At 51.4% G+C, this 23,603-nt stretch overlaps 1 protein-coding gene across 2 annotated transcripts in view; it reads left to right on the top strand.

The window, feature by feature from the left end:
- The window catches only part of Lmo1 (LIM domain only 1), a 36,263-nt gene extending 18,600 nt beyond the window's left edge, over positions 1 to 17,663 (top strand). For both annotated transcript variants that reach the window (XM_057778586.1, XM_057778587.1), the window contains 3 exons: positions 12,480 to 12,693; positions 15,359 to 15,484; positions 17,265 to 17,663. In XM_057778586.1, coding sequence (XP_057634569.1) covers positions 12,480 to 12,693; positions 15,359 to 15,484; positions 17,265 to 17,370 — 446 coding nt within the window. In that variant the 3' untranslated portion in view covers positions 17,371 to 17,663. The remainder of the gene's footprint in view (positions 1 to 12,479; positions 12,694 to 15,358; positions 15,485 to 17,264) is intronic.
- Positions 17,664 to 23,603: the final 5,940 nt, after the last annotated feature.

Consider the following 23,603-nt stretch of genomic DNA (forward strand, 5'->3'; position numbering starts at 1 on the left):
CAGGAGCCCCAGAGATCTCACCCTGGAGAAGAGATGTAAGCAGCCCTTCTGGTGCCCCTGATCCTCAACCCCCCACACACACCCTGCCTGCTGGTGCCTGAGGTGAGGGGGCTTGCCTGACTGCCTCAGTCAGCCCAAGCAGTAATAAAACACTTTAAATTTATTGTGACATTTGGATTTAATTAAAAAGTACATACTTAGAGAAGTAGGACATAATGGGGAGAGAGGCAGGGTGGCTTTTCCCCTCCTTTCTTCCCCAAACTAATTAGCGTTGTATTTTAAATTGTTTATGTGCCGCTAATCATCGTAATAAATCATTTATACTGAAAAAGACACACTCGGCTGTGCCCGCCGCGCGGGTTCCGCTCGCCGGGCTCTATCGCGAACAAATTGATCTAGAAGTGAATTTATTAACCACTGGGGAAGAAATCATTAGTGCTTTCTCTAAACATTCCCCAGGTACGCTTTATCGCCGCAGTTTATGCTGTAACTAAAAGGAGCATTACCCAGGCCTTCGCTGCAATTTCCTTGCAAAGCCAGCCGCCTACTCCCAAGCTAGGGGGCCCCTGTCTTCTCTCCCCTATGTGGTCTGGGAACCCCAGCCTCTATCCCCAGTGTTCCTTTTTAAATTAGGAGCTCCCCATGAAGCAGGAGCAAGACCCTAATGCTCCTGTGGCTATTTGTCTCCTGCTGAGTGCTTCATGGTTATTGGGGTTTATGTTGTAGGCACATGGCATAAAGAGGCCTGAGGTTTCGGAGAAGTGGGAAGGCTGTGCTTGCAGGGACACTGTTAGAGGGTAGCTTCCCAACCCAGAGCCTGGGAAAACATCAGCTATAAGCTAAGAGGAGCCCCAGTAGGAGCACAGGACCAAGCTGGGACATCTGGAGCACACACTGATGATCTGGGCCCCCAAGGCCTTCCTCTTGCGAGCTCTGGAGTCTTCTCCATGGTTTGGCTGCAGTAGTCTATTCTGCCCAGGTTTCTGGTGCCCTCTGTATTGCTGCCACTTCACAGTGCCCCAAGAATGGCCTGACAGATGACAGACAGCTTGACCAACAGGCAGCTCCCAGCTATGGATACCATGTCGCACAGCTGGTGGCTGTATTCGCAGCAGTCTGTTCTGCTGACTGCCACATAGGTCCCCCTGCTTCCCTGTGGCTGTGCTCCAGGCCCCCTACTTCCCTGGGGCTGTATGTCGGGTCTTCTTCCTCCGTTTTGCTGGAAGGGAAGTTTGTTTTGAACAAGGATCTTCTCCCCAGGAGCCCGTGGCTGGTCTGGAAGCCATAGCTATCCCACTTCAAAGTCCACCAACTAACCTGCTTCCCAGAAGCTTGGGCTGTTCCCAGTCCTGCAGGGAAGATCTCTGGTAGCCCCCCAGGATGTCAGTAGGAATCCCCAGCTCTATGCTCTTTCAGCTATTACTGAGACGTGTTCCCTGTCCTTTTTGTCCTAGTGACAAGGTGCAGCCCACTCCCTGTTGTCCCTCTCATAGTAACCAGCAGATGCTGTCTGTGCTCTGCTGCTTCAGGAGAGAAGCAAAGGCAGCAGCTGGGTAGGCCAAGCCTGGCTGGAGGATCCCGTCTTTGTGCCTGGAGAACACATTTAAAACTTTGAATTCAAAATTGATTTTGAAGGGCCCTAATCTCTGCTCTCCCGATGCTCACGGTGTGTCTGCGGCTCCTGCCAGACTCTCGCTTTCTGGTTCAGCGCGTTGGTGCTCACGTCCCTGATGCTGTGAAATTGAGACTCCTCGGAGAGTCTGGGTCGTCGTCCTCCTCCTCTGAAGATTGTAGGCCTCGTGGGAGCCCCGTTTCATTAGATGGGTGATGCTGGCTTTGCAGGGACCCAGGATATAGCTGAGTCACCATCTGGGGAACACAGCTTCCAGACACATCCTCTCTGGTCCTCCACAGATGTGTCGTTCCAGGCAGCACATCTCTAAGGAACATGGGGGCTGGCTTCTACATCCTGGGATGAAATTGGAAGACTCTGGACAGAGAAAGGCTTGGACCTGGGTTCTCTACAGAAAATGCCAGGGGCGGGGCGACGTTTCTTCCCATTGGCTGCTAAAGGCTCAACCTAGGCTATAAGGGGAAAGAAATCACATTAATATACCTAGAGGACCTTCACATAAGAGCAAGGGAGGCCAGGTCTGTATGAGGAGACAAGGGGTCCAGGACAGAGATGAAGAGGAAAAGACAGAACTGTTGGCCTCCCACCGACTGACCCCTGAACCCTACAGTACTGCCTATTACTCCCTGAGGAGGTCAGAGTGTTAGTGTGTAAAAGAATCATGGAGTAGAGCCCTGGAATTCACCTCTCAAAAATGTACTTCAAGAGAGTGTTTGCTGTATGAACACGGAGACCCAAGCTTGATCCTTGGCACCCATTATAAGCACAAATATACCTGCATACATTCAGGAGAACAAAAGTTGCTGTGGCAGGCAGGACTAAGTCCTGTCTCATCTTTTCAAGAGGGCCACAGAACCACAAGTGTCTTGGGCTATGTGGCGGGGGGCAGCAGTATGCCATCAAGGCCCCCCTCTCTGGGGATCTCGCTATATAAATCTACACACTCCAACCAGAGACGCTTGCCAGTAATAGCTGGATAGCTGCCATTAAGTCTCTTCATTCATTTATTGAAGCGATGCTTAGGACTGCTGTCAGGTTCAGTGCTAGGAGAACAGTGGCAGATAAGACAGGAATTGCACCTTCCTAGGGGCTTCTATTCTTGGGAGAGAAGCCCATCATTTTCCCAGTAAATTCTCCAAAGGAAAGCAAAAGCAATGACCAGTTGCTATTGAAAACTCAAAAGGAAATGACAGGCAGGGAATGGGTGGTTTAAATAAGGAAATGGGGGTAAAAAGTCCTCCCTATTGACAAAGCTCCAGGATGGAAGGCAGGAACCACCCACGAATCAGGGAAAGAATCTACAATGTGCAAAGAGCCTGAAGCAAGAAGGGAGAGCAGGAGTGGGTGTAGCTCAACATGGACGGAGAGGCAGGGGGCCAGACCACGTGAAGCTACTCCAGGCTACATGCAGAGCAGGTGCGCCATGCTCAGGGTACCGGAAGCCATGGAGAGGTTCCAAGCTGGGCAGTGACCAGCCTGGTTTATCTGGCAAGGCTTCTCTTACTGCTGAATGAAAGAAGCGTGGGGGACCTATGCCCAAATTATAGTGAAAGATGGGAATGGGGGCCTGGGGATGTGCCTCAGTTGAGAGAGGTTTTGATGAGCATTTATAAAGCCCTGGGTTTGCTGCCCAGCACTGCATAAACTGGGAAGGGTGGTACATGCCTGTAATGTCATCATTCAGGTAGAGGCAGAAGGATCAGAAGTTCAAAGTCATCCTTGACTACATAGTGAGTTCCAGGCCACCCTGAAGCTGTATGAGACCCTGGCTCTAAAAGATAGAAGTTGGCTCTGGAAATGGAAAGAAGTGGATGGGGAGCAGGATGTGTGTGTGTTGTGTGTGTGTGGTTTGTGTGTGGTGTGTGTGTATGTGGTGTGTGTGTGTGTATGTATGTGTGTGTGTGGTGTGTGGGTGTGTATGTGGTGTGTGGGTGTGTGCTTTGTGTGCTATGTGTGTATGTGGTGTGTGTGGTATGTGTATGTATGTGTGTGTGGTGTATGTGGTGTGTGTGTATGTGGTGTATGTGTATGGTGTGTGTGTATGTGGTATGTGTATAGTATATGTGTGGTGTGTGGTATGTGTGTACTGTGTGTGAGGTGTATGTGTATGTGGTATGTGTGGTGTGTGTGTATGTGGTGTGTGTGCTGTGTGTGTGGTGTATGTGGGGTGTGTGTGTATGTGGTGTGTGTGCTGTGTGTGTGGTGTATGTGGGGTGTGTGTGTATGTGGTATGTGTGTGTGGTGTATGTGGGGTGTGTGTGTGTGTGTGGTGTTTGATGCTGAGTTCCTTTAGGAACAGAGGGAAGGGATGGGGCTGATGGATACCCTGAAGGGGAGATAGAACACAGAGATCAGGTTTGGGTTGGTAATCAGAGCTCCTAGCTTAGATCTGTAGAATTTAGCTATGCCTGAGATTGCAGGGAAACAAGACAAAAACAAAAAACAAAATGAAATAGAAGGCACCCATTCCTGACACAGAGGGAGAGGCCACATTGGATATCTGTGCCATTAACTTAGGTCTCGTACTAGTTAGGGGACCCCAATGAGCATGCACGGCTTCCTGTATGACCAGGTGAACCCACAGAAGACCTAGGAAGACTGTGGGAGGTTAGCCCATGAAGCTGTCCTGGAGTCTTGAGTGTTTCCTCCTGCTGACCCTTCTACAGGGTCCCAGCTGGCTCCTGGAATATATGTCTCCTCTAAATCTCTGAGCTTAATCCCAAACTGCAGTAGTGCTGTTAGGAGGTGTGGCCCTTGAAGGCAGAATCATGAATGGGATTGATATGCGTATGTGTGGGACCTCTCTGCTGTGTGAAGTACAACGGGAAGGCAACTGTCCATGAGCTAGAAGCAGGCCCTCATCAGACAATGGATGGGTCAATGCCTTGGTCTTGACCTTCCCAGGACCTAGACTGGGAAAATTAATCTGTTATTTACAATCCACCAATCTGATGTTCTGTCAGAGGTGCCCCCCCTGCTCCCCCGTGGATGAAGAGTGTCTGCAAGGCGTTGTCTCACGCTCCAAGCCCTGCGGAGTCCAGCTTTCTCCCACAACCCTGGCCTCAGCGCTTTCCATCTCTAGAGACACTAAGGTCACAGTGCTTTCAGGGTTTAGATATAAGATCCTAAGGACAGTTGGCCTCCCACAACCCCCACCACAGACGTGCCTCCTGCTTCTTACTCTTCCCTTACTCTCCACCCTGCTAAGCCGGAATCAGCGCTCTACCCTCAAGCAGCCATCCTGTTAGCTGTCTCTGCAGTGTAGCCCAGAGCTTTCTGCCTTAGCACGGTTCACATGGAGCCCAAGAAAAAAATTCACTTTTCCCTATTGTTTAGGAAAAAGTGTGATGCCACCCATGATCCCAGGATAGAGCAGGCTAGGCATGGGTGCTTCCTCACAGTAGCCAGCCTCCGTGGCATCCTTGGTCATCCTTGCCCAGGTTTGCCATGGGGCAAATAGCATGAGATTTCTGGGCACTACTTCACAATGAGTGAAAGGGTGGCGTGGAATGTTACCATCCATCTGCGTGAGGTGACACTGGCAGCAGGTGCTAGGGACACTCTTGTAGACTGCCCAGAGAAACTGGGCACTTTAGAGAAGACACATACTGTAGGACTACATTTCAGTGTCTGACCCTGTGCCAGGCCCCCTCCAGAACTCTCCAGGGCCCCACCCATCATCCACACACAAGCCTGCAGCCATGCATTGAGCCTCCCCCTCTACCCTGAGTTGGAATTGCAAGTTTTCACCTCTGCATGTAGCTCTGCTTCTTCACCAGGACCCTAAGAATAGAATTGCTGGCTCATAGCAGTCACGTGCCTTCTCTTAGCTGATTGTCCTAAGTTATTGTTTTAAACTTAGTTAAAAGTACTTCATGGCTATGACCTAAATTAATATTCAGAACAATCATTTAGCACAGTCTACCCATCTTTAGTAAATGAACAAATGGAGTCAAAATTGGAAAATAACAGAACCGGAGTTCCAGCTGAGGCCATGTGTCTTCAAATGTCTCCCTACCCATCTTCTCTAACTTCAGAGGCAAAGGCATCAGTCCGTCCCCGAGCTGACCCGCCTCCCAGTCTTCCCTCCCTGACTCAACAGGGAGCTGGAGGCCATGGGAGCCTCTGTTCCCCTCCCTTACCTGACCCAGTAAGCACCATGATGTGAATGGACTCGCAAAGAGGTCAGTAATGAGTGTGGACTAGGTGACCATGGCCGTGGGTCCCAACAGTTGTTCTCTGTGGCTTTTGATTCCAAATGAGTAGGAAATGCTATTAGCTCAGGCCTCGGCTGCCACGTGGCAGGGCCTGGGATAGGAGTGCAGTCAGACGAGAAATTGTGGAGATAAAACCAGTGTGAAATGGAAGCCTTCTTGCAGGCTGCACGGGCCTGTGCAAAATAGAGTTACTTCTGAGAAAACGAGATTGAGAGAGATGTGGCAGAATTAGATTACACTTTCAAATTTCTTTATTCGAGGGGCTTGATGCCTAGGAGGGGCAGAGACGGGATCCGCCGGGGTACTTCTCTGCAGCTCCACATCTGGGATGGGGCCCGGTGGATGGCAAGAGCCCCGATCTGTGAGGCCTCTGAGTCCTAGGCTGACAGGGCTGCCTGCTGGGGGCTCTGGGGCTCTGCAAGGATTCAGGACTGCTGCTTCCTTCTGTCCCGGAGGTGTCAGGGTTTTTTTCAAATCAGAGTTTGTTTTAAGAGTGGTGGCTGTGACAGCCGGTGGCTGCGTGCACCTGTGCCTCAGCGTGCATTTACATCAGCGCACCAACATGTGTGTGGACCCAACCATGCATATGCGCACTTGCACGCATGAATGTATTTTCATGTGCGTTACTGAACACCTGGTGTGTGTGTCAGTTCCAAGCTGGGCTTTGACGGAACGGATATGGAGAGAACGAAGCAGACACAAACCCTTCTTGTGTGGCCCTTGTGGGCCTGTGTGATTCCATGCCCGTGGAGGAGTGTTTGTGTGTTCTGCCTGTGTCCTGTAGCTGAATGCATCTTCATACTTCCCAGTTTTCGTCCAGTCTTCATGAAGCCTCCTGTGTGAGTGTCCTTAGGACCTTGCTGAGCAGCCCTGCCTTGGGTCAGGACACTTGGGGCACAGAGACAGACTGCCAAGGTTCAAATCCCAACTTTGTCTGCTTTGCAGACTAGTTAGGAGCCTTTCTTACACCTTACCTTTCCAGTGCTGGGATGGAAGGAATGCAGCCCTAACTCAGCAGTGAGCAAAACCCTTAGGGTGTTAGGTCAGACTGCCCATCCCAGGGCCCTGCTTATCACAGGGGCAGGGGTGCTCGTGGTGAGAAAGGGGAGCCCCGGAAGGTACCTGGCATCCATGTTGTGCTGTGAGGCTCTGGGTAGGGCCTACAGCTGAGTCTCCTTCTGTGGCCTACTATGGACCCAACACAGAGGTTCATTAAGGGATTAGGAGGGATACCAAGGTTCTTCATGCCTGGCCCCCCAGAACACTGCTCAGAATCTCCGAGAGACCTCCCTGAGCCCTATAGCCATCCTTTCCTACTCAGCTGGCCACTGGGGCTGCCTTTGGGCAAACAAGTGGGGCTGACTTCCTCCTGAACAAGCTTGCACTGACTACTGTTCTGGCCTCTGGATGACTCTGAAATCTAGCCAGAGCCCACTTGATTCTAACCACAGTGGCAGGTTCATATCTGACTTCTGCTCTGCAAAGGAAGTGTCTGTCCCTAGTGTCGACCCCTGAGCTTCCCAGTGTGCTGAGTCAGGGACTCTCATCTTCGCTTGACCTTCAGGTTCAGCTCATCCTAAAGACTCCTTTATAACTCACGGGGGCTCTCTGAGTTGAGGATTCTTTTCTTTATTTCCTTTGGTTTTGGGTTTTGTTTGTTTTTGTTTTTGTTTCTTTGAAACAGGGTTTCACTACATAGTCCTGACTGTCCTGGAACTCACTATGTAGACCAGGGTGGCCTCAAACTCAAAGAGATCCACCTGTCTCTGCCTCCCAAGTGCTGGGATTAAAGGCACCACCACGGCCAGCAAGAGTATTGTTTTCATACCCGTTTTACAAAGAGGAAAACTAAGGCCCAGGGTTAATGAAAAGGTATCAGATAAATCTAGATCAGGGATACTCCAGAAATAGCTGGCTGTTCTGCCTCAGAAGTGCTGATGGATACCTAGGAATTCCTCGAGTGAATGAGTGTCTTAGCTAGAGCTATGGCTGCAGTGATGAAACGCCATGACCAAAGTCACTTGAGGAGGGAGTGAGTTTGTTTGGCTTACACTTCCACGTCACTGTTAATCATCAAAGGAAGTCAGGACAGCAGGGCAGGGACCCGGAGGCAGGAGCTGATGCAGAGGTCATGGAAGGGTGCTGCTGACTGTCTTGTTCCTCATGGCTTGCTCAGGGAGTACCTGAGATCACATCCTAGAGCCCATGCCAGGTGGCTCACGACTTCCTGGAACTCTGGCTCCAGGGATCCAGTGCCTCTGGCCTCTACTGGCACGGGGCTCACATGCACGTATCCACACACTGACAGACACAAAATTAAGATTAACCTTAAACCGGGTGGTGGTGATACACATCTTTAATCCCAACACTCAGGCAGTAGAGGCGGGTGGATCTCTGTGAGTTCAAGGCTGGCCTGGTCTACAGAGTTAGTTTCAGAACAGATAGGGTAACACAAAATATGTATCTTTTAAAATAATGTAAAGCTCAAAGTGATAAAAAGTTTAGAAGAAGCAAGTACCCTAAGGAATAGCACCCTAGTGGAGTATATATTGTTCCTTACCCCATTCCAGCCTCTGGGCTATGGCCTCAGGTTCCTAGCTTCATCTTGAACTACAGTCTGTGAACAATGAGAACCCATGGCTTCATGTCACAGGTGCAGGTCAGGAGGGAGGGACTGCTCCGGGCCTCCAGCTCTCCAGAGGGCCTCTAGCCCCCAGTTTAGGGTCCACAGTTGACTCTGTCCTTTATGGCACAGAGGACATAGCCTGGACAATGGCATTTCTCCCGGAACAGTGGTGAGCACCACCCTTGGGGCAGAAATTAAGCAAGGTCCCTGGCAAGGCTCGAACGGGAAGGGCACCAGGATGTTGCCAGCAGGAGCAGCAGGATATGCTGGCTGGCATCTGCAGTCTCTGTCCCTAGGTATCTGTCACTGGCAGGACTGCAATCCAGTAGGGGGCATACCTGAGGTGTGGGCTGCAGGGACCTGCAGCAGAGTGGAGTAGACACACCAGGGGCAAACTGGCCTTGCAGAAGTGGCGGGGGGGGGGGGGCTCCTGTGACTCAGGGCTTTCTCTCTGCTGTCCACTGTGGAGCCCCCTAGCCTTCCAATTTGGAGACGCCCACATCCCACAGGAGAGGAGCAGCTTGGGTTGGGCTGCATAGGTAGGAGCTGCCGAGGCTATGGGGTCTGGCTGGCAGACAGCTTCTTGTATAGAAGGCCTCTCTCCAGGGTGAGGAGCATCATAGGAGGAAGGACTGGTAGCTTCTGCCCGGCTCACCTCATCACTGGGGTGTCTGACTTTGACCCACATTGCAGAGCTGAGGGTGAAGTCAGAGTTCTGCAGAGCCCAGGAATCGGAGTTTGTGCAGGCCTGGAGCCTTGCTCTGACCTCTTAGATAACTCACTGTTGACAGCGGGACCTGGAACCTGAAGACTTCCCCCACAGCCTGGCCACCTCCTTCAACAACTCTGCTGCCCCCTCCCTGGGACAGAAGATGAGAGTTCAGCCTGTTTCCCTTCAAACATCATTCCCTCTGCACCCTGAGATTGAGGGTGGCACGTGGGCTAAGTGAGCTGATTGTGGTGTCGCCAGGCCCAGTGTGTGTACCTAAGCGTGTGCCTGGGCATGTGTGTGGGCACAGGCAGCCTCCATTGTTAAAGATGGGTGTTTTCATGCGTGAGTAGTAATTATTGGGTAATGCTTTAAAACCTCTCCTGAAGGAGTGCAAAGCTGTTTTTTTTCCCCCTCCTGAAGTCGGGAGTACGTTAAAAGGATTACCATGTAGATTTGATTTTTAGATAACGCTAAAATGGATCCCAAATGGACTTGAGCAGAGGCTGCTATCTCCCTAATGGAAAGTGCATGGCCCGAGGCTCTGCTCCCAGAGCCAGCGGAGGAGGGGCAGGAGGGTCTGCAAAGGGCTGCCTGGCTGGCAGGGTAGAGGGGGCTGGGGAGATAGGAGTAGGAGCCCAGGCCTCATTTGGGGAGCAGGAAGTTGTAGATGTACCCCATTAAAGCCCCTTTACTTCCCTGGGAATGTGTTTTTACCTCCCCTACAGGATTTGGCCCTGCAGAGTCAAAACCACTCCAGTGGGAAGCAAGGGGTTATTTCCATTTGCCTTACTGGGCAGATGGGGGAACTAAGGGTCAGAGGCTAGACCATTTCCTTTGGACTACCTGGCTACAGCTTGGTCCACCCACAGGCGCATGCTGGGATAGGCTTTTCCTAGGTGAAGAAACCTCAGTGATCTCTGCCTTGGTGTCCAGAATCAGGGTCGTAGGATTCTTCCACAGGCTTTCCACTTCTGTAAGAGTTAGGCAGAGCCCAGGGATCAGAGTTCACACGTCCTGGAGCCTTGCATAGACTTTTTTAGGTAACCTATGTGTGGCAGGCCCAGCATGGGCGCAGGGAGGATGGGAATGTAAGGGGTATAGGAGCACCCTGTGCTATCACTCCTTGTGGCTTCCATTGGGTCCTCAAGTGTGGCCAGGCATGCGGAAGCCCAAGCTTGGGATGAATGCCAACTATCAGGCAGAAGAGCTGGCGTAGATGCTTTAGAGCTGGGGTCTGCACTGTCCCTTTTTCATGTAGGAATATAACTTAGTGGCTGCAAGCTTTCCCTGGTATGGTGCAGCTACTCACCCGCCTACTGACAGCACCCAAGTGCAGAGCCCTGGAGAGGCCAAGCCAGGTGAACAAGAAGGAGGGCAGTCGTATTGAGGCTATAATGGCCCTACCTTGAGATCTGAATTAGTATTTATATGAACAGCTCTATTGACTGGATACCCCTCCACAGGTCCCAGGGACAGTCTTCCCATCCTTGGAACCCCAGGCCTCCCCCTGTTTTTCTACACTTCATCCCTCCCTGTAGGCCAAGCCTTAGAAGGAACTTGTCATGAGGTCTGCTTCATGGGCAGACAGAGCTGAGCTCTGTCAGAGGAGACACAGGCTGACCCTGGGACAGCCATCATCCTGAATACTATCTCTCATTCAGACCAATTAACCTTTAGAGCTGCATTAAGGAAATTAGGCGGCGAACTTCCCAGCTAACAGATGACTGGAGGAGGAACGGAAAGGGGGTCAACCTCTGTCTGCCTGGGGCAGCTACAGGGTGTCCGCCTCCAGGCCCCTACCTGTCCCTTTGGTCCTGTGTTGCCATAGGTCTGAGCTCTCTTCTTGCAGGGAGGGTTTCCCTGACCTAGGACCTCTCCTCCTCTCCAGCAGAAGTCAGAGGGGTTGGCAGGAGAAACACGGGAGAGGAGCAAATCCTGAAGCTGTCTCCATCAGTGGTGTAGTGGTCACGATCACCACCTGAACTTCAGTTTCCCTGGATGTAGGGGAGAGTGTCTGCCCAGAAAGTCAAGGGCCATTCTGACCAGATGGCTATGAATCTAAGGTCTCTAGGAGGCAGCTTCTCCCCTGAAGCCAGAGGACATACATATTCCTTTCTGTTGAAGAAAGGGCAAAGGAGGGAGGTGGCTCAGCATCTAGGCCTGTAGGTGGGTACAGAGTTGGGGCTGGGCATGGCAGAGATGGGGACGAAATCGAATGATACATATGTATTTGGGACATGATAAGGCCAGTGGAAGCAGAGACTCCAGGCCTGTTGGCAGCTGGCCTGTTGGAATGGCAGGCTTTGCTGACTGTGCTTAGTCATAGGTAAAGTCTGCCTCTAGCCCACCCTCTGCTCTCTTAAGGGGCTTGTTCCAGAGCAGCCCTCCTTGGGAAATCAGACATTTGGTTTCTGGGGTCTCTTGTGTGGACACTGTGTTCTTCATTTTCTCCTCAGCTGCTCTTCCCTGTGGTTCTGGGGGAAAGGACCAGGCATGTGTGCCTGTGTGCTCACCTCTGTCCACACCCGCACATCATACTGTGCACAAGGGTGTGTGTGTGTTATGCTCACCTCCCAGAAGGCTCTGCCCTCAGTGACTGCCCACTGAGTCTTGTCTGGTACTTGTTGCTCCTTATATGCTGAGAAGCTTGCGAGGGAGCTGCTGGAGGGAGATTCCTAAACTGGGAGGTTGAACCGGGCTTCAGCGGCTCTGGAGCCTTCGTCCCTCCATTCCTCCCTCCCTCCCTTCCTCTCTATTTCTCCTCTCTCTCAGACCAGGACAGATAGAAATTTGACTTAGGCTGTGTGTGAGGGGAGCCACACACAGCCCCTCAGCTGATACCCTGAGCCTCCCCCTTTCTTCCTGATGCTACCTTTCTGTACTTGTGGGTGGAAGTTGCCATGGTCCATGCAGAGTGACCGTTGCACTTCAAGAAATGCTGGAGGTGGGACTCTTGGTGGAACTCGTTCTTAGCTCTAATGTGGCCAGCTTTGACTGTGTTAGGAGGACATGAGTCTGCCTGGATCGGATCACACAGGGCACAGTGGCTGGGAAGGGAAGGGCCCAGCAAGGCCAGCAGCCTCTAGACCTCTTGAGGGGTCTAGACAGGACAAAGGCATGGCATGTTGCTTGAAGGCCAGACTTGGGGCCTGGGGAAGAAGTAGGAAGTGAGGACTCCAGGGAGCCTCTACTTAGAAGAAGCAGTAGAGAGAAAAATGTACCCCCGTTCCCTGGAGGAGGGTCTGCCAGAGCTCCAGGTCACTCCCATGCCCGTCTGTTTTCCCATTACAGGTGTGCCGATGCTCTCCGTGCAACCTAAAGGGAAGCAGAAGGGCTGTGCAGGCTGCAACCGCAAGATTAAGGACAGGTACCTGCTGAAGGCGCTGGACAAGTACTGGCATGAGGACTGCCTCAAGTGTGCCTGCTGTGACTGCCGCCTGGGCGAGGTGGGCTCCACGCTCTACACCAAGGCCAACCTCATCCTGTGCCGGCGTGACTACCTGAGGTGGGTTCTGCTGCTCGGCCCTGCTCGCACAGCCCCTATCCTTCCAGTCTGGAGCAACTCGGCCCCAAGCTCTATACCAGACAACCTGTGGGCACAGCTGTGTGGCTACTCCTTGTTTACCCCTTTGTCAGCCCTGTGAGCCACCCCAGAGCAGGTCTATGTCTTTAACTCCTTGGTCTTGGCCCCACACTATCCAAGCAGGCACAAGTAGCAATTGGACACCAAGATAATCTTCCCATGGGTACCAGCCTGGCTTCAGCCTTACCTGTCTCCTAGGGGTATCTCAGGGGATATCTCAAAGGGGCCTGGAGGAGCGGATGAAATGGCCCAGACTTGCCTGGGCCTTTCTCCCTGGTGGCATCTCCTGCCCACCTCTGCCCAGGTGTGCCGGGATTAGGCTCTCAGTATCTTGGCTCACAGGGAATCATACCCTAGGGCAAGGCCAGTACTGCCAATGCTTTTTAAAGGCCTGGGTTTGCAGCAGCCCTGGGCATCGAGTTCGAACCTTTTCTCTGTTTAAAACCCCCATTCCCCACCTTGCATTCTTCAGAGCTCTTGCCCTCTGCCACAACCTGGATCCCATCCCCTGGGGCTGCCTTCCCCAATTAACCCTCCCTTAGGCCATGTATGACATCAGCAAGGCTGGAAGGAGGCCATGAAGCAGGGGCCTTGGCTGAGACCCAGCACCTGCATTTGGTTGTCACTGGCTGCTGGTCGGTGGCTGGGCTGCCTTGGGAGGAAAGGAGGCCTATCACATTAATTAGCAGGATGGGGTGAGAGCTGGTGAGACTTCTGCTCCAAGAAAGGACAAGTTGGAGGGGGTAGGGTTATCTAGAACTGCCCACCTTCCCTGGAGAGCCTGAGATTTACCTGTCTGCACCTTTCCTTTCAATTGTTGCCTTTAGCTTTAGAAATAGATTTTTTTTTTTTAAGTGATAGTGTTTAGAGTGTAGAGAAGAACTGAAGCTGAGAGGAAAGGTTAAGGATATGCTTAGGAAGTTAACACCCAAGGGCATGGAAAGGAGACCTTCAAGTCTGGAGGTTTGGGACATCTGGGTAGTTGAATTAGCAGACTAGGGAGAGGTGACTGTACAATTGGTGGCCTGCCATCAGGACTGGGAGGAGCACCATGGTGTAGTGTGGGTTTGTCAGGAACTCTAAAGCACCCATGGCATTCTGGGCCCTAGCAGCCATAGGGGCTGGCAGCTTTTGTACCTATGCTCTGGTAGAGGTAAGGAATGACTTCTGGAGCCAGGTAGGCCAGTAAGTTAGGGAGGGGTGACCACCCAGAGCTGGCCCTTTGCAGCAACTCCTGGTGGCAGAAAAGGCCCCCATTGGCAGGCAGATGGTGCGACCCAGCCTTTGTCTGCCTTTATCTGAGCCACCAGGCAGCTCAGGCCAGGGAATAATGGAGCCAAGCTGGTCTGCAGGTGCCTGAGCCCTCATTGACAGATCGGGGATTAGAGGCCCCACCACCCGCCTCTCAGCCCCCTTGCACCATTCAGAGCTCGCTCAGCAGAAAGGAAGCAAGGCGGAGCTTGGTTTGCTCAGACCATTAGAGCGCCCAACCAAGGGTTGCTATGAATGGGGAGGGAGTGAACTTCCTGTCTCCCTGTTCCCAGAGCTCTGCAGCCAGCAGCGGCAAGGAGGGATGTCCCCCCAAAGAGACCACTGTGCCAGCTTCCCTTGGAACTTACTTTGGGGACGAGTTCAGGGTGAGAAGCATCTTTAGGCTGTGCTGGTCTGGCAGCCTCATTTTACAAAAAGATAAACTGAGGTTCCAAGAAGGAAAAGGATGCATAGGTGAGAGACACAGTGAGATTACGGCAGAACACGATTTCATAAAACACCATAATCTTATTTCTGAGGCGTGTCAACTAGGCTGGCCTCGAACTCCCTGCGTAGATATGGATTTCCTTCCGTTCCTGCTCCTCCTGCCTCTGCCTCCTGAGTGCTGGGATTGCAGACACAGACAACCACATAGGACTCATGTGGTACTTGGGGTGGAGACCAGGGCTTCTCGCATGCTACAGCCCCAGAAAGCACTGCATTTAAGCAAGAAGTCAGTGGCATAGATCACTCTCCCAGAGGAGCCAGGCATGTGCCCCCAGTGAGCTATTTAGCTCACTGTGAGTCACTCTTATCTTGAATGGGGATGACCTCAAAGGGCTGTGTTGAGATCAAAGGAGGTGATTTTTTTTTTTTTTTTTTTTTTTTGTAAGCTCTTAGCATGACTCTGAGCTACAGGTTCGGTTAGGGTTAAGGTTAGGCGTTGTTAAGTGCATAGTACATTTTAGTCTTTGACAGTCAGGATAACTGAGGCTCTGGGAGGTTCCAAGTGACTGCCTGAGGATACACAGCCCATGATGGGCAGATTTCCTCAGAGACTTAGGCTTATGAGGGTCTGAAGCCTTTGCTTAGGGGCCAGCCTTGAAGGAGTCTGGCAGAAACCTGAAATGGGTCTAGGGGGATTGTGTGTGCTAACACCCAACTCTAAGTTACATACTCTCCTGGGAAGGGAGATGCCAGTTTTTTAAACTTAATCTAGCAGTTGTCCGTGGGGTAGGCTCACCTGCTATCCCATGAGCTAGAGAAAGGGGCAGGTCCTTGGGTGGAGGCAGCTCCTTGGCAGGCCCTTGAATCCTCCATGCCCTTCCCCTGGCAGGCTTTTTGGCACCACAGGAAACTGCGCTGCCTGCAGCAAGCTGATCCCAGCTTTCGAGATGGTCATGCGAGCCCGAGACAATGTGTATCACCTTGACTGCTTCGCCTGCCAGCTCTGCAATCAGAGGTGAGTGCCAGGCCATCCGCCAACCCAGCACACTTTTCAGACCCCAGACTGAGGCCTGCTGCTTGGGCCAGGGGTGCTGGAGAGGCATGTGTGCAAGTATGGCTTCTTTTGTGTGTGTAGCTGAGTATGCATGCTGTCATTGCCATACGTGTGCATGTGTGTATCTATACCCTGTGGTCACATATGGGTGGCAACTTTCTGTATGAACTTAATGATGGCATATGTGTGCATTTTCACACTATGTATATTAAGTATATGTTCATTTGGGAAGGGGTTTTTGTGTCGGGGTCTCATGTATCCCAAGCCACCCTCAAACTTGCTGGGTAGCCATGGTTGATCTTAAACTCCTGCCTCTAGCTCCTGAGTGCTGAGATTACAGGCCTGTATTGCCATGCCTGGTGCATTCATTTCTGGGACTGAACCCAGTTGTGTGCATGCTAAGCAAGCTCTCCACCAACTGAGCTACATTTCCAATCCAACCTCTGTTATTTCTGTTTGGTGACAGGGTCTCAAGTAGGCCAATACCTCAAACTTGCAATGTAGCTGTGGATAACTTTGAACTCATGATCCTTCTGCTTCTACCTCCCTGGTTCTGGGAGTGCTGGGATTGTTGGAGTAGGCCACTATGTCCAGTATATATGTGCTTGTGAATGTATTTTAAATGTCTGTGTACACATGGATACTAGTGCATGGGATTGGTGTGTACTTGTTCATGCTCAAGAGTGTGTGTATACTGCGTGTATATGATGAGGTGAGAATGTTTATGCACATGCTTTAAACATGTGTGTACTATCCTGTACCTGTGTGCATGTGTTTTGTGTCTTGTCTAGTGAGAAGGGTTTCCAGGCCCACAGGGTGAGAGCTCTCTTCAGAGAATATCACTCCCTCCTCACTCCACTCCTGTGTATCTGGTTCCAGTTCTCTATTTCTCCTTTGTGAATTTTTGGGTCCCATACACTCTCCCAGTCCTGGGGGAAGCCTTGAGGGATTTAAGGCCTTCACCCCTGGCTTGAAACCTACCACCAACAATCAGGACATCTCCTCAGGAGCCCTCAGGTTAGGTAGGCATTCATACAAATGTCCCCAGGTTGAGAGATCCAGAGGCAACACGGGGGACACTAGGCTGGCCCAGTGCGCTGGCCAGACCGCCTCCTAGCACTGTGAAGTTCCATCGCCACCTGGTGGTTGGACTGAGATCCAATGCTGTGATTGAGTCCGTGATGCTGGGGCTTAAAGTCTGAGCCACCAGTAGATATCTTTGAGGAGAAGCTTGAAATCCCTAAATACTTCCTGAGGACAAAGAGACCAAAGTGTGATCTCCCTTGTGTTGGAGAATAAACTGTGGGCTTGGTCACACTTTCTTTCGAGGATTCAAGCCCTAGACTGAGATGGCAAAGGGATTCGTGTCCCTCCCCACTTCCTCTTATCTCTCATTCTCCACCTGTCTCCTCTCTGTCTAGTTCTGGTTCCGTGCCCTCTTGCACTTTCTCCAGGACTGTTCTGAGTTATCTAAATTCCTCCTGCACCTCCTTGAGTAACCCCATGCTGGGAGGCCCATGGCTTTACTGTCTGTCCCACCACCCCAGGCTGCAGGGGTCTGTGGAGAGTGATTGACCAGGCCTGCTCTGATGTTTCTTCTGTATCTCTGGAAGATTCCCAGAACTAGCTAGCTCATCAGCGCCACCACCTCCCCTGTATGTCCCACCTCCTGGGCCCGGCTGGGACCTCCTCTTGCTGGACTTCACCTACAGCCTTTTCTCTCTTGCTTGGATTTTTCTAGATTTTGCGTGGGAGACAAATTCTTTCTGAAGAACAACATGATCTTGTGTCAGATGGACTATGAGGAGGGGCAGCTCAATGGCACCTTTGAATCCCAGGTTCAGTAACGCCCTGCATCTGGCCTCCAGGTCCATCTGTCCGTCCGCCCGCCTGACCACCTGCCTGGCAGGTCGGCCAGCCACTCTGCCTGCGCGGGCTGGCCAGCCGCTGCCCTACAAGTTAGAACGTCATCGTCAATGGGAAGGTGGCTTTTCTCCATCACCACCGCCCATCTCTGTGGGTCCTCCTGGGGCCAGGCTTGGCCTGTACAGTCTGTCTTGTGTATATAAATGGGAACATTTATTTTATGAGAAATGTAATGCGATTTTATTACTGGCGTGGATTAAACTTATGAATGTTTCCGGGGACATGACTCTGCGTTGTTCACGTGACTGTCACAGCTGTACCTCCCCACCTCCTGCCTCTGGTGGGTAGGGCGTGGGGAAGCAGACTCCAGCATATGCTGGAGGAAAACAAGCTTGGCTTTGGGGATCAGAAAGAAGGGAATAACTTAGAGTGCCCTAGCCACAGGTGAGAACTGGGGTATCCCTCTCCCTCCTACAAAGCATGCATCCTGGTGCCATGCAGAGCCCCAAGAAGGGGGCCAGCATGATGCTTGGTGTTCTTTTAGACTACCCCTCCCTCACTGGAATCCCTAGCAAAGTGACCAGATGGGGACACAGTTCATCCCTGCTCCACAGCCCCCATAGTGTGGCAGTACCCTCCTGATCCCCCTTCTCTTTCACGGTGACTGACTTGGAACCTAGAATCTTATTCACCAAGTAAGAACAATTCTACTTCCCTTCAGCTTATCTGTGCAGGATGGAGACGGTCAGGGAGCCACTCAGCAACCCTCATTCTACTCCAGGTCTTAGTCATTGGAGTTAACACCAAGGGAATTGGGCATGAGGTTCAATCATTGATGAGGCACAGTCCCTGCTCTTGAAGAGTCTGCCAGGGACTTAGAAAGCTGAAGCCTCAGTAAGGGGGAGGAGCCAGGAAAACTGACAGCGCACAGCAGGGGAGACATAAAGCTACTGGGGAGGCCTGAAATGGGCCCGTTCCCTGCAGCAGACATAGGCCATGATGATTCTTGAGAGTCAGGGACAGAGGACATACTGTCAGACAGACACATGTGCCGACAGGCAGAAGAGACAGGCAGGCGAGCCAGCAGGCAGACAGCCCAGGCCAGAAGACAGCAGGACCTGCAGACAGGCAGACAGTGTGGCGTTTCTATCTGCCTGACTGAGCTGGGCTCACCGAGAGTAGCAGGGATAATGCCACAGTGCCGGGCACAGCGCCTGGAAGGGAGCAGAGCAGACGATGGGCAGCAGTATGAAGTCTGGCCAGGGCAGACTGTATGGAGAGGCTCTCCACTCAGACCTTTGCTTCTTTTCCTCAGGGCCTGTTTTCTACCTGGCCATAGCCTGGAAGCCAGGATTGCAGGAGCCTGGCTGTGATCTCCAGCTCTGGCTGCCCCTTTCATAGCTCTGCATCAGCCCCACTCCTCTGGTCTGAAGTGTGGAGATAAGGCTGTCAGGTGCTTCTCTGAGGCCTGGTTTTGTGGCCAGGGGAAGGAATGGGTAGAACCAAAGATCACAGGGCAGGAATTCTCTGTGAAGGACTTATGCCCATGCATATGTGAGGAAAGAGAGAGAGCACGTGCCGGGGGTGTTTGTGTATGTGACCTGTGTTAGGTGTGGCTGGGTTGGGTACTGACTGTGTGATCGATAGTGGGCTGGAAAGGAGGTTGAGTATGTGCAGAGATGGATGAATTGCAGTCTACGAAGAACAGTTTTCTCCCTCAACTTGAAAAAAAGCAGATCACCTCCCTGGATTGTAGCACAGTCATCTACACCAGACCCTCTGTGGACCCTTAAGGTCCAGGGTGCCTGCTCCAAAGGCCTGACTCCTAACTTCAGAGTTTGCTGTAGATAAAGTTGTAACACAAGTTAATTACATGGTTATGGAGAGATAACGGAGCCACTCGAATGCCGTTTCTGGGCAATTACAATTGTTTCCAACAGAGTCACCATATTGCAGCCATGAAATAACATGTCATTCTGCGGTAATTATGTAATTAACTTGTCTCACCACTCTAGGTTGCACAACAATTAATTCACTCACAATAAGATAGACTCCAAATCAGACAGGCGGTGTTTGAAAGCCCCCAGTAGAGGAGTTGGCCTTCTCAGAAGCCCCAGACCTATTCTATCCACCCTCAGAGCTTATGGGGTGGGGCTCTCCCAGCTCTATGTGTTCTAAGCTCACCGTCACGGACCCAATTTATTGCTTTCTTACCACCTTGCCCAGGAAGGAAGAATGATCTGGTTCCTAGGTGAGTCAGGAGACTGAGATCTGCACTGTGAAGGCTGTGCTGGCTAGCATGAGCTGGCCTCACCATGCTGGACACTGGGAGGGCCTGAGTTGGATGCACCTCACCAGGAAGCCCCCACCAGCCCACGGATGCTCTGAAAGCAAACTCTGCGGGCCTGGCCTTAGCCATGTGAAGCCACTAGGAGAGAGGAGGTAACCAAGACCAAGCACTCTTTGACGGGGCAACTGAGGCAGGGCAGCACTGACTGCGGCAGCCTAGGGGTTACATATCTGGAGGGGATTTGTGCTCTCCGGGGGTGACTTAGGAAAAGCCTCCCCTCCCTCATCCCAGCCACTGCTAGTGGAGTTAGTTAAGTGCAGGGTATGAGTTGTCCTCCTCTGGTTCCCTTGGGGGCTGCAACCCACAGATGATTCAGGTTCAGGGACAGAAAGCGCTGAGAACAGCCATTGGGGGCTGCATCAGGTCTCGCCTAGGGCAGGTGGCACTTGAACTATGGACTGACTTTACACTACACTTAAAACCTTTCCTTAGCCAGCCCCAGGTGTGGGGGCGGGCCTCTATCTCCCCTCCCTTTCTTCCTTGGTGGTCTAGTATCAGAAATAATATCACAGGGCTCCTGGGCCTCATGTATGATGGAGACTGTTCTTGTCCCTAGTCCTTCCCCTGTAGATTAACCCCAGGGCAGGAATCAGGAAGGACCGTGACTCCAATCTTGATGTTGCCTGGCATGGAATCTCACATGAGTCTCTCTCCTGACCATGGTAACCTTTCACACAGGAAGTACTGACAAAACCCACATGACATTCCTGTCTGGGGGAGCTCATCTCTATGAAGAGATGATTGCTTTTCTTGACTTCTGCCATCAGAGACCATTCATGGCCAGGCTAACTAAATCAGACACCGAATGATTCTCCAGAACTACCAAGTGAGGGCAGGCCTGGGAAAGAAGCTTTCTGGCTGCAACTGTTCATCATTCTCAGAGAAAATGCCACAGCGAAAATGGTGCTGGTGAGTCAATATTTAGCTATCTTTTACCTTTAAAACTTGAATTTCCTGAAAATGAATGAATACAGATGAGCAGATATGAAGATAGGTGGGCTCAGAAAAATTATTTGGTCAATCTTGGTTTATCATGAGAGAATAATCATATGAAACACACACACACACACACACTCATAAAACCAGAAAAGAATTAGCTTTCTCAGAAAGCACAGTCAGTCTTTATCTCTGCATGAGATTGGGGGCGGGCATTCATATTGTTTTAGCCCGTCTAGGGTCTTAGTTTCTTGTCCCTGGGGCAGGAAGACAAAGGATTGTCCCACTTTTCAGACTGTTGGTACCACTAAAGTAGATTATTCTTTGAGCTCTTTACATGATTTTTGTCACCCACCAGAAGCCAGCCTATCCTTCCCATGGTTTTGTCTTCAGCTTCGTAGCACTCTTGGCCCCAGCTATCACATATAGATTCTCTTGAACTCCTTGTTGAGTACAGTGTTAAAATAGTAAGCTTCACGTCAGGCTATTTCTGCCCCTTCAGCAGCCTGTATCCCCTTCTTGGAGCTTGGGACGTCCCTTGATGAAGCTCTTTGTACCTGGGTTCCACCTTCTTGACACTCCAGGGTTTGAGTCAGACCCAGCAAGAGGGCAGTTGCTGACCACAGCTATAGAGGAAGGTCTGGTCCCTACTCTCTGCAGGCTCAGGGAGAAGGGAGACAGGCACTCAGAAAAGAAATCAGTCTTTAAACTCTTATTCCTGGCGGGAGTTGAGGGGGGGGGCTGTGTCAAACAGGCTTGCATTCAGTTTGTCTCCCCCAGGTGGCCTTTGTTCTGGACACCACTCCTCCTTGAGAGCTGGTGGAAGCCCTGGGTGAGCTGAGCTTCCTCGGAACACCCATCTCCCCTCTTATCAGACCACCCATACCCACTGCTTCCAATGGACACTGTCCAGAGTCTACTTCTCCGAGTTCATGGGTTCTGAGTCCAGCAAAAGCAACTACCCAGTTATCCCCCCTGAGCCTGGGCTTGGCAGAGAATTCAAGACCCCTTGAGAGTCTGGGTCCCTTTGACTGGCTGTGGTCCTTTGTGATGGGGATAGTCCTTTCCTTGTCCCTTCCATCTTTGGCACACAGACTGATTCCAGGAAGGATGTGGTCCACGCGTTCTTGCCTGACTGTTAGTGACAGATTCTGTCCTAAGTCTGCTCTGTAATGGGTCTCTGGTGAGGGACTGGAGTTTCCAGGTTTTGGACAAGTTAGATTTTGTCTCCCAGAGACAGAAGATGCTTGCAGGAACTAAGGCAGGCTGTGGGTCATACCTCCTGATGTAGTGGGTTTCCCCACTGTATTTTGGTGAGCATAAAAATTCCTATGGAAGATTCAGAATCTCAAGGCTCCTCTCCTTCTGTCTCAACTTCTGTGCTCATCTGCCAGCCCATGGCATAGGTGAGATCTGAGGCCAGACACAAACAGGACACAGGGATCAGAACAAAGAAATGAGAAAGAATATAAGATGGTGCTTGGCGTGGTGGCGCACACCTGACATCCCAGCACTTAGGGAATAGAGGCAGAAGGATCCAAAGTTCATTGTCATTCTCAGCTACATAGTGAGGTCAGGCGAGCCTGGGATGCATGGGACTATGCCTCGTAAACACAAAAGAGGGTCTGGGGAAGGAGAAGACTGTGAGGTGGGGAAGAAAGAAACAAGAAGATGGATAGAGCAGGGATGGGAGAAGGGTCCAGAAGGAAGTTTTCTGATTTCTGGGACGAGCCTGATAGAAGGGCAGTGTGGCGGGACTGAAATGCTGACTCGGAAGCCAGGCAGGTGGCACGGTTAGGACCGGAGCTTCCCCATCCGGCCGCTGTGTAGTCTGGGGTGGCTACCTGAGTCTCAGCTTACATTCTTTTCTTGAAAGAAGAATATTGACAATACCTATTTTTCAAAGTTCTCCTGAGATTTAGACAACACTCTGACTTCAGACATGATGGTCCGCCCAGATAAGCGCTTGGTGTAGGACCTTTTATGTTCCGTAACTGTACCATGTCCTCTGGTCTGACCTGGGTCTAACTCCAGGACAGTTTCTGGGCCCATCCTGTGCAAAGGCCTGGCTTACTTCCACAATCTTGGCCTCATCATTGCAGGCTGTCTCTGGTACCCTCCTGCTCTCTGGAGGGAACACTGTGCTCAGGAGCAGTGGGGACAAGAGAAAGTTCATCCCACACTAGTCAAACAGGCGTTCACAGATAAGATTAAACCCGACCCATTTCAGCCTTTTTGCAGTTTGGAAGTTAAAAAACAAAAACAAACAAACAAAAACCCAACATTGAGCCCCTAGGAACTTTGTGGGTTATGCAATCTGGATTTGAACTCAGGCCTCATCAGACTCTCCATTCCATGCAAGTTTCTCAGAGATTAAAATCTCAGAGGCAAAGATCTGGCCAGTAGGAGCATCTGGGAATCCAGAAGTAAGTTTTACTTCAGACAGAAGCATAGCCCTGGCTGCCATGGGGAGGTGCTCAGTCGGTTGAATGTTTGCCTTGCAAGAAGAGGACCTGCATTTGATTCTCAGAAGCATATTAAAAAGTGAGCCTGTACTATACCCTGTAATCCCAACACTGGGGCGACAGAGGCAGGTAGATCCCTGAGGCCATCTATCCACTCAGCCTAGCCTACTTGACAAGTTCCAGGCCAATGAGAGACCATGTCTCAAAATGTAGAGTGGATGACTCCTAAGGAATGATGCCGAATGTTGTCCTCTGGCCTTCATACCCATGAGGATGTACACAGAATGGTTCTTGGCTGAAGGCGGGGTGACATATTTGTCTTTCAGTGCATGTCTTAGCTAAGCGAGTCAGCTCAGCCTGACCTGCATTGGATACAAGATAGGATAACCAGGGCAGGCTCCTCATCTAGTCCCCACCTTGGAGCCTATCAGGGAGGCAGGCCCCAATGCAATGTTCTTCAGTC

Source organism: Chionomys nivalis, chromosome 8 (genome assembly GCF_950005125.1).
Source record: "Chionomys nivalis chromosome 8, mChiNiv1.1, whole genome shotgun sequence".
NCBI lineage: Eukaryota > Metazoa > Chordata > Mammalia > Rodentia > Cricetidae > Chionomys > Chionomys nivalis.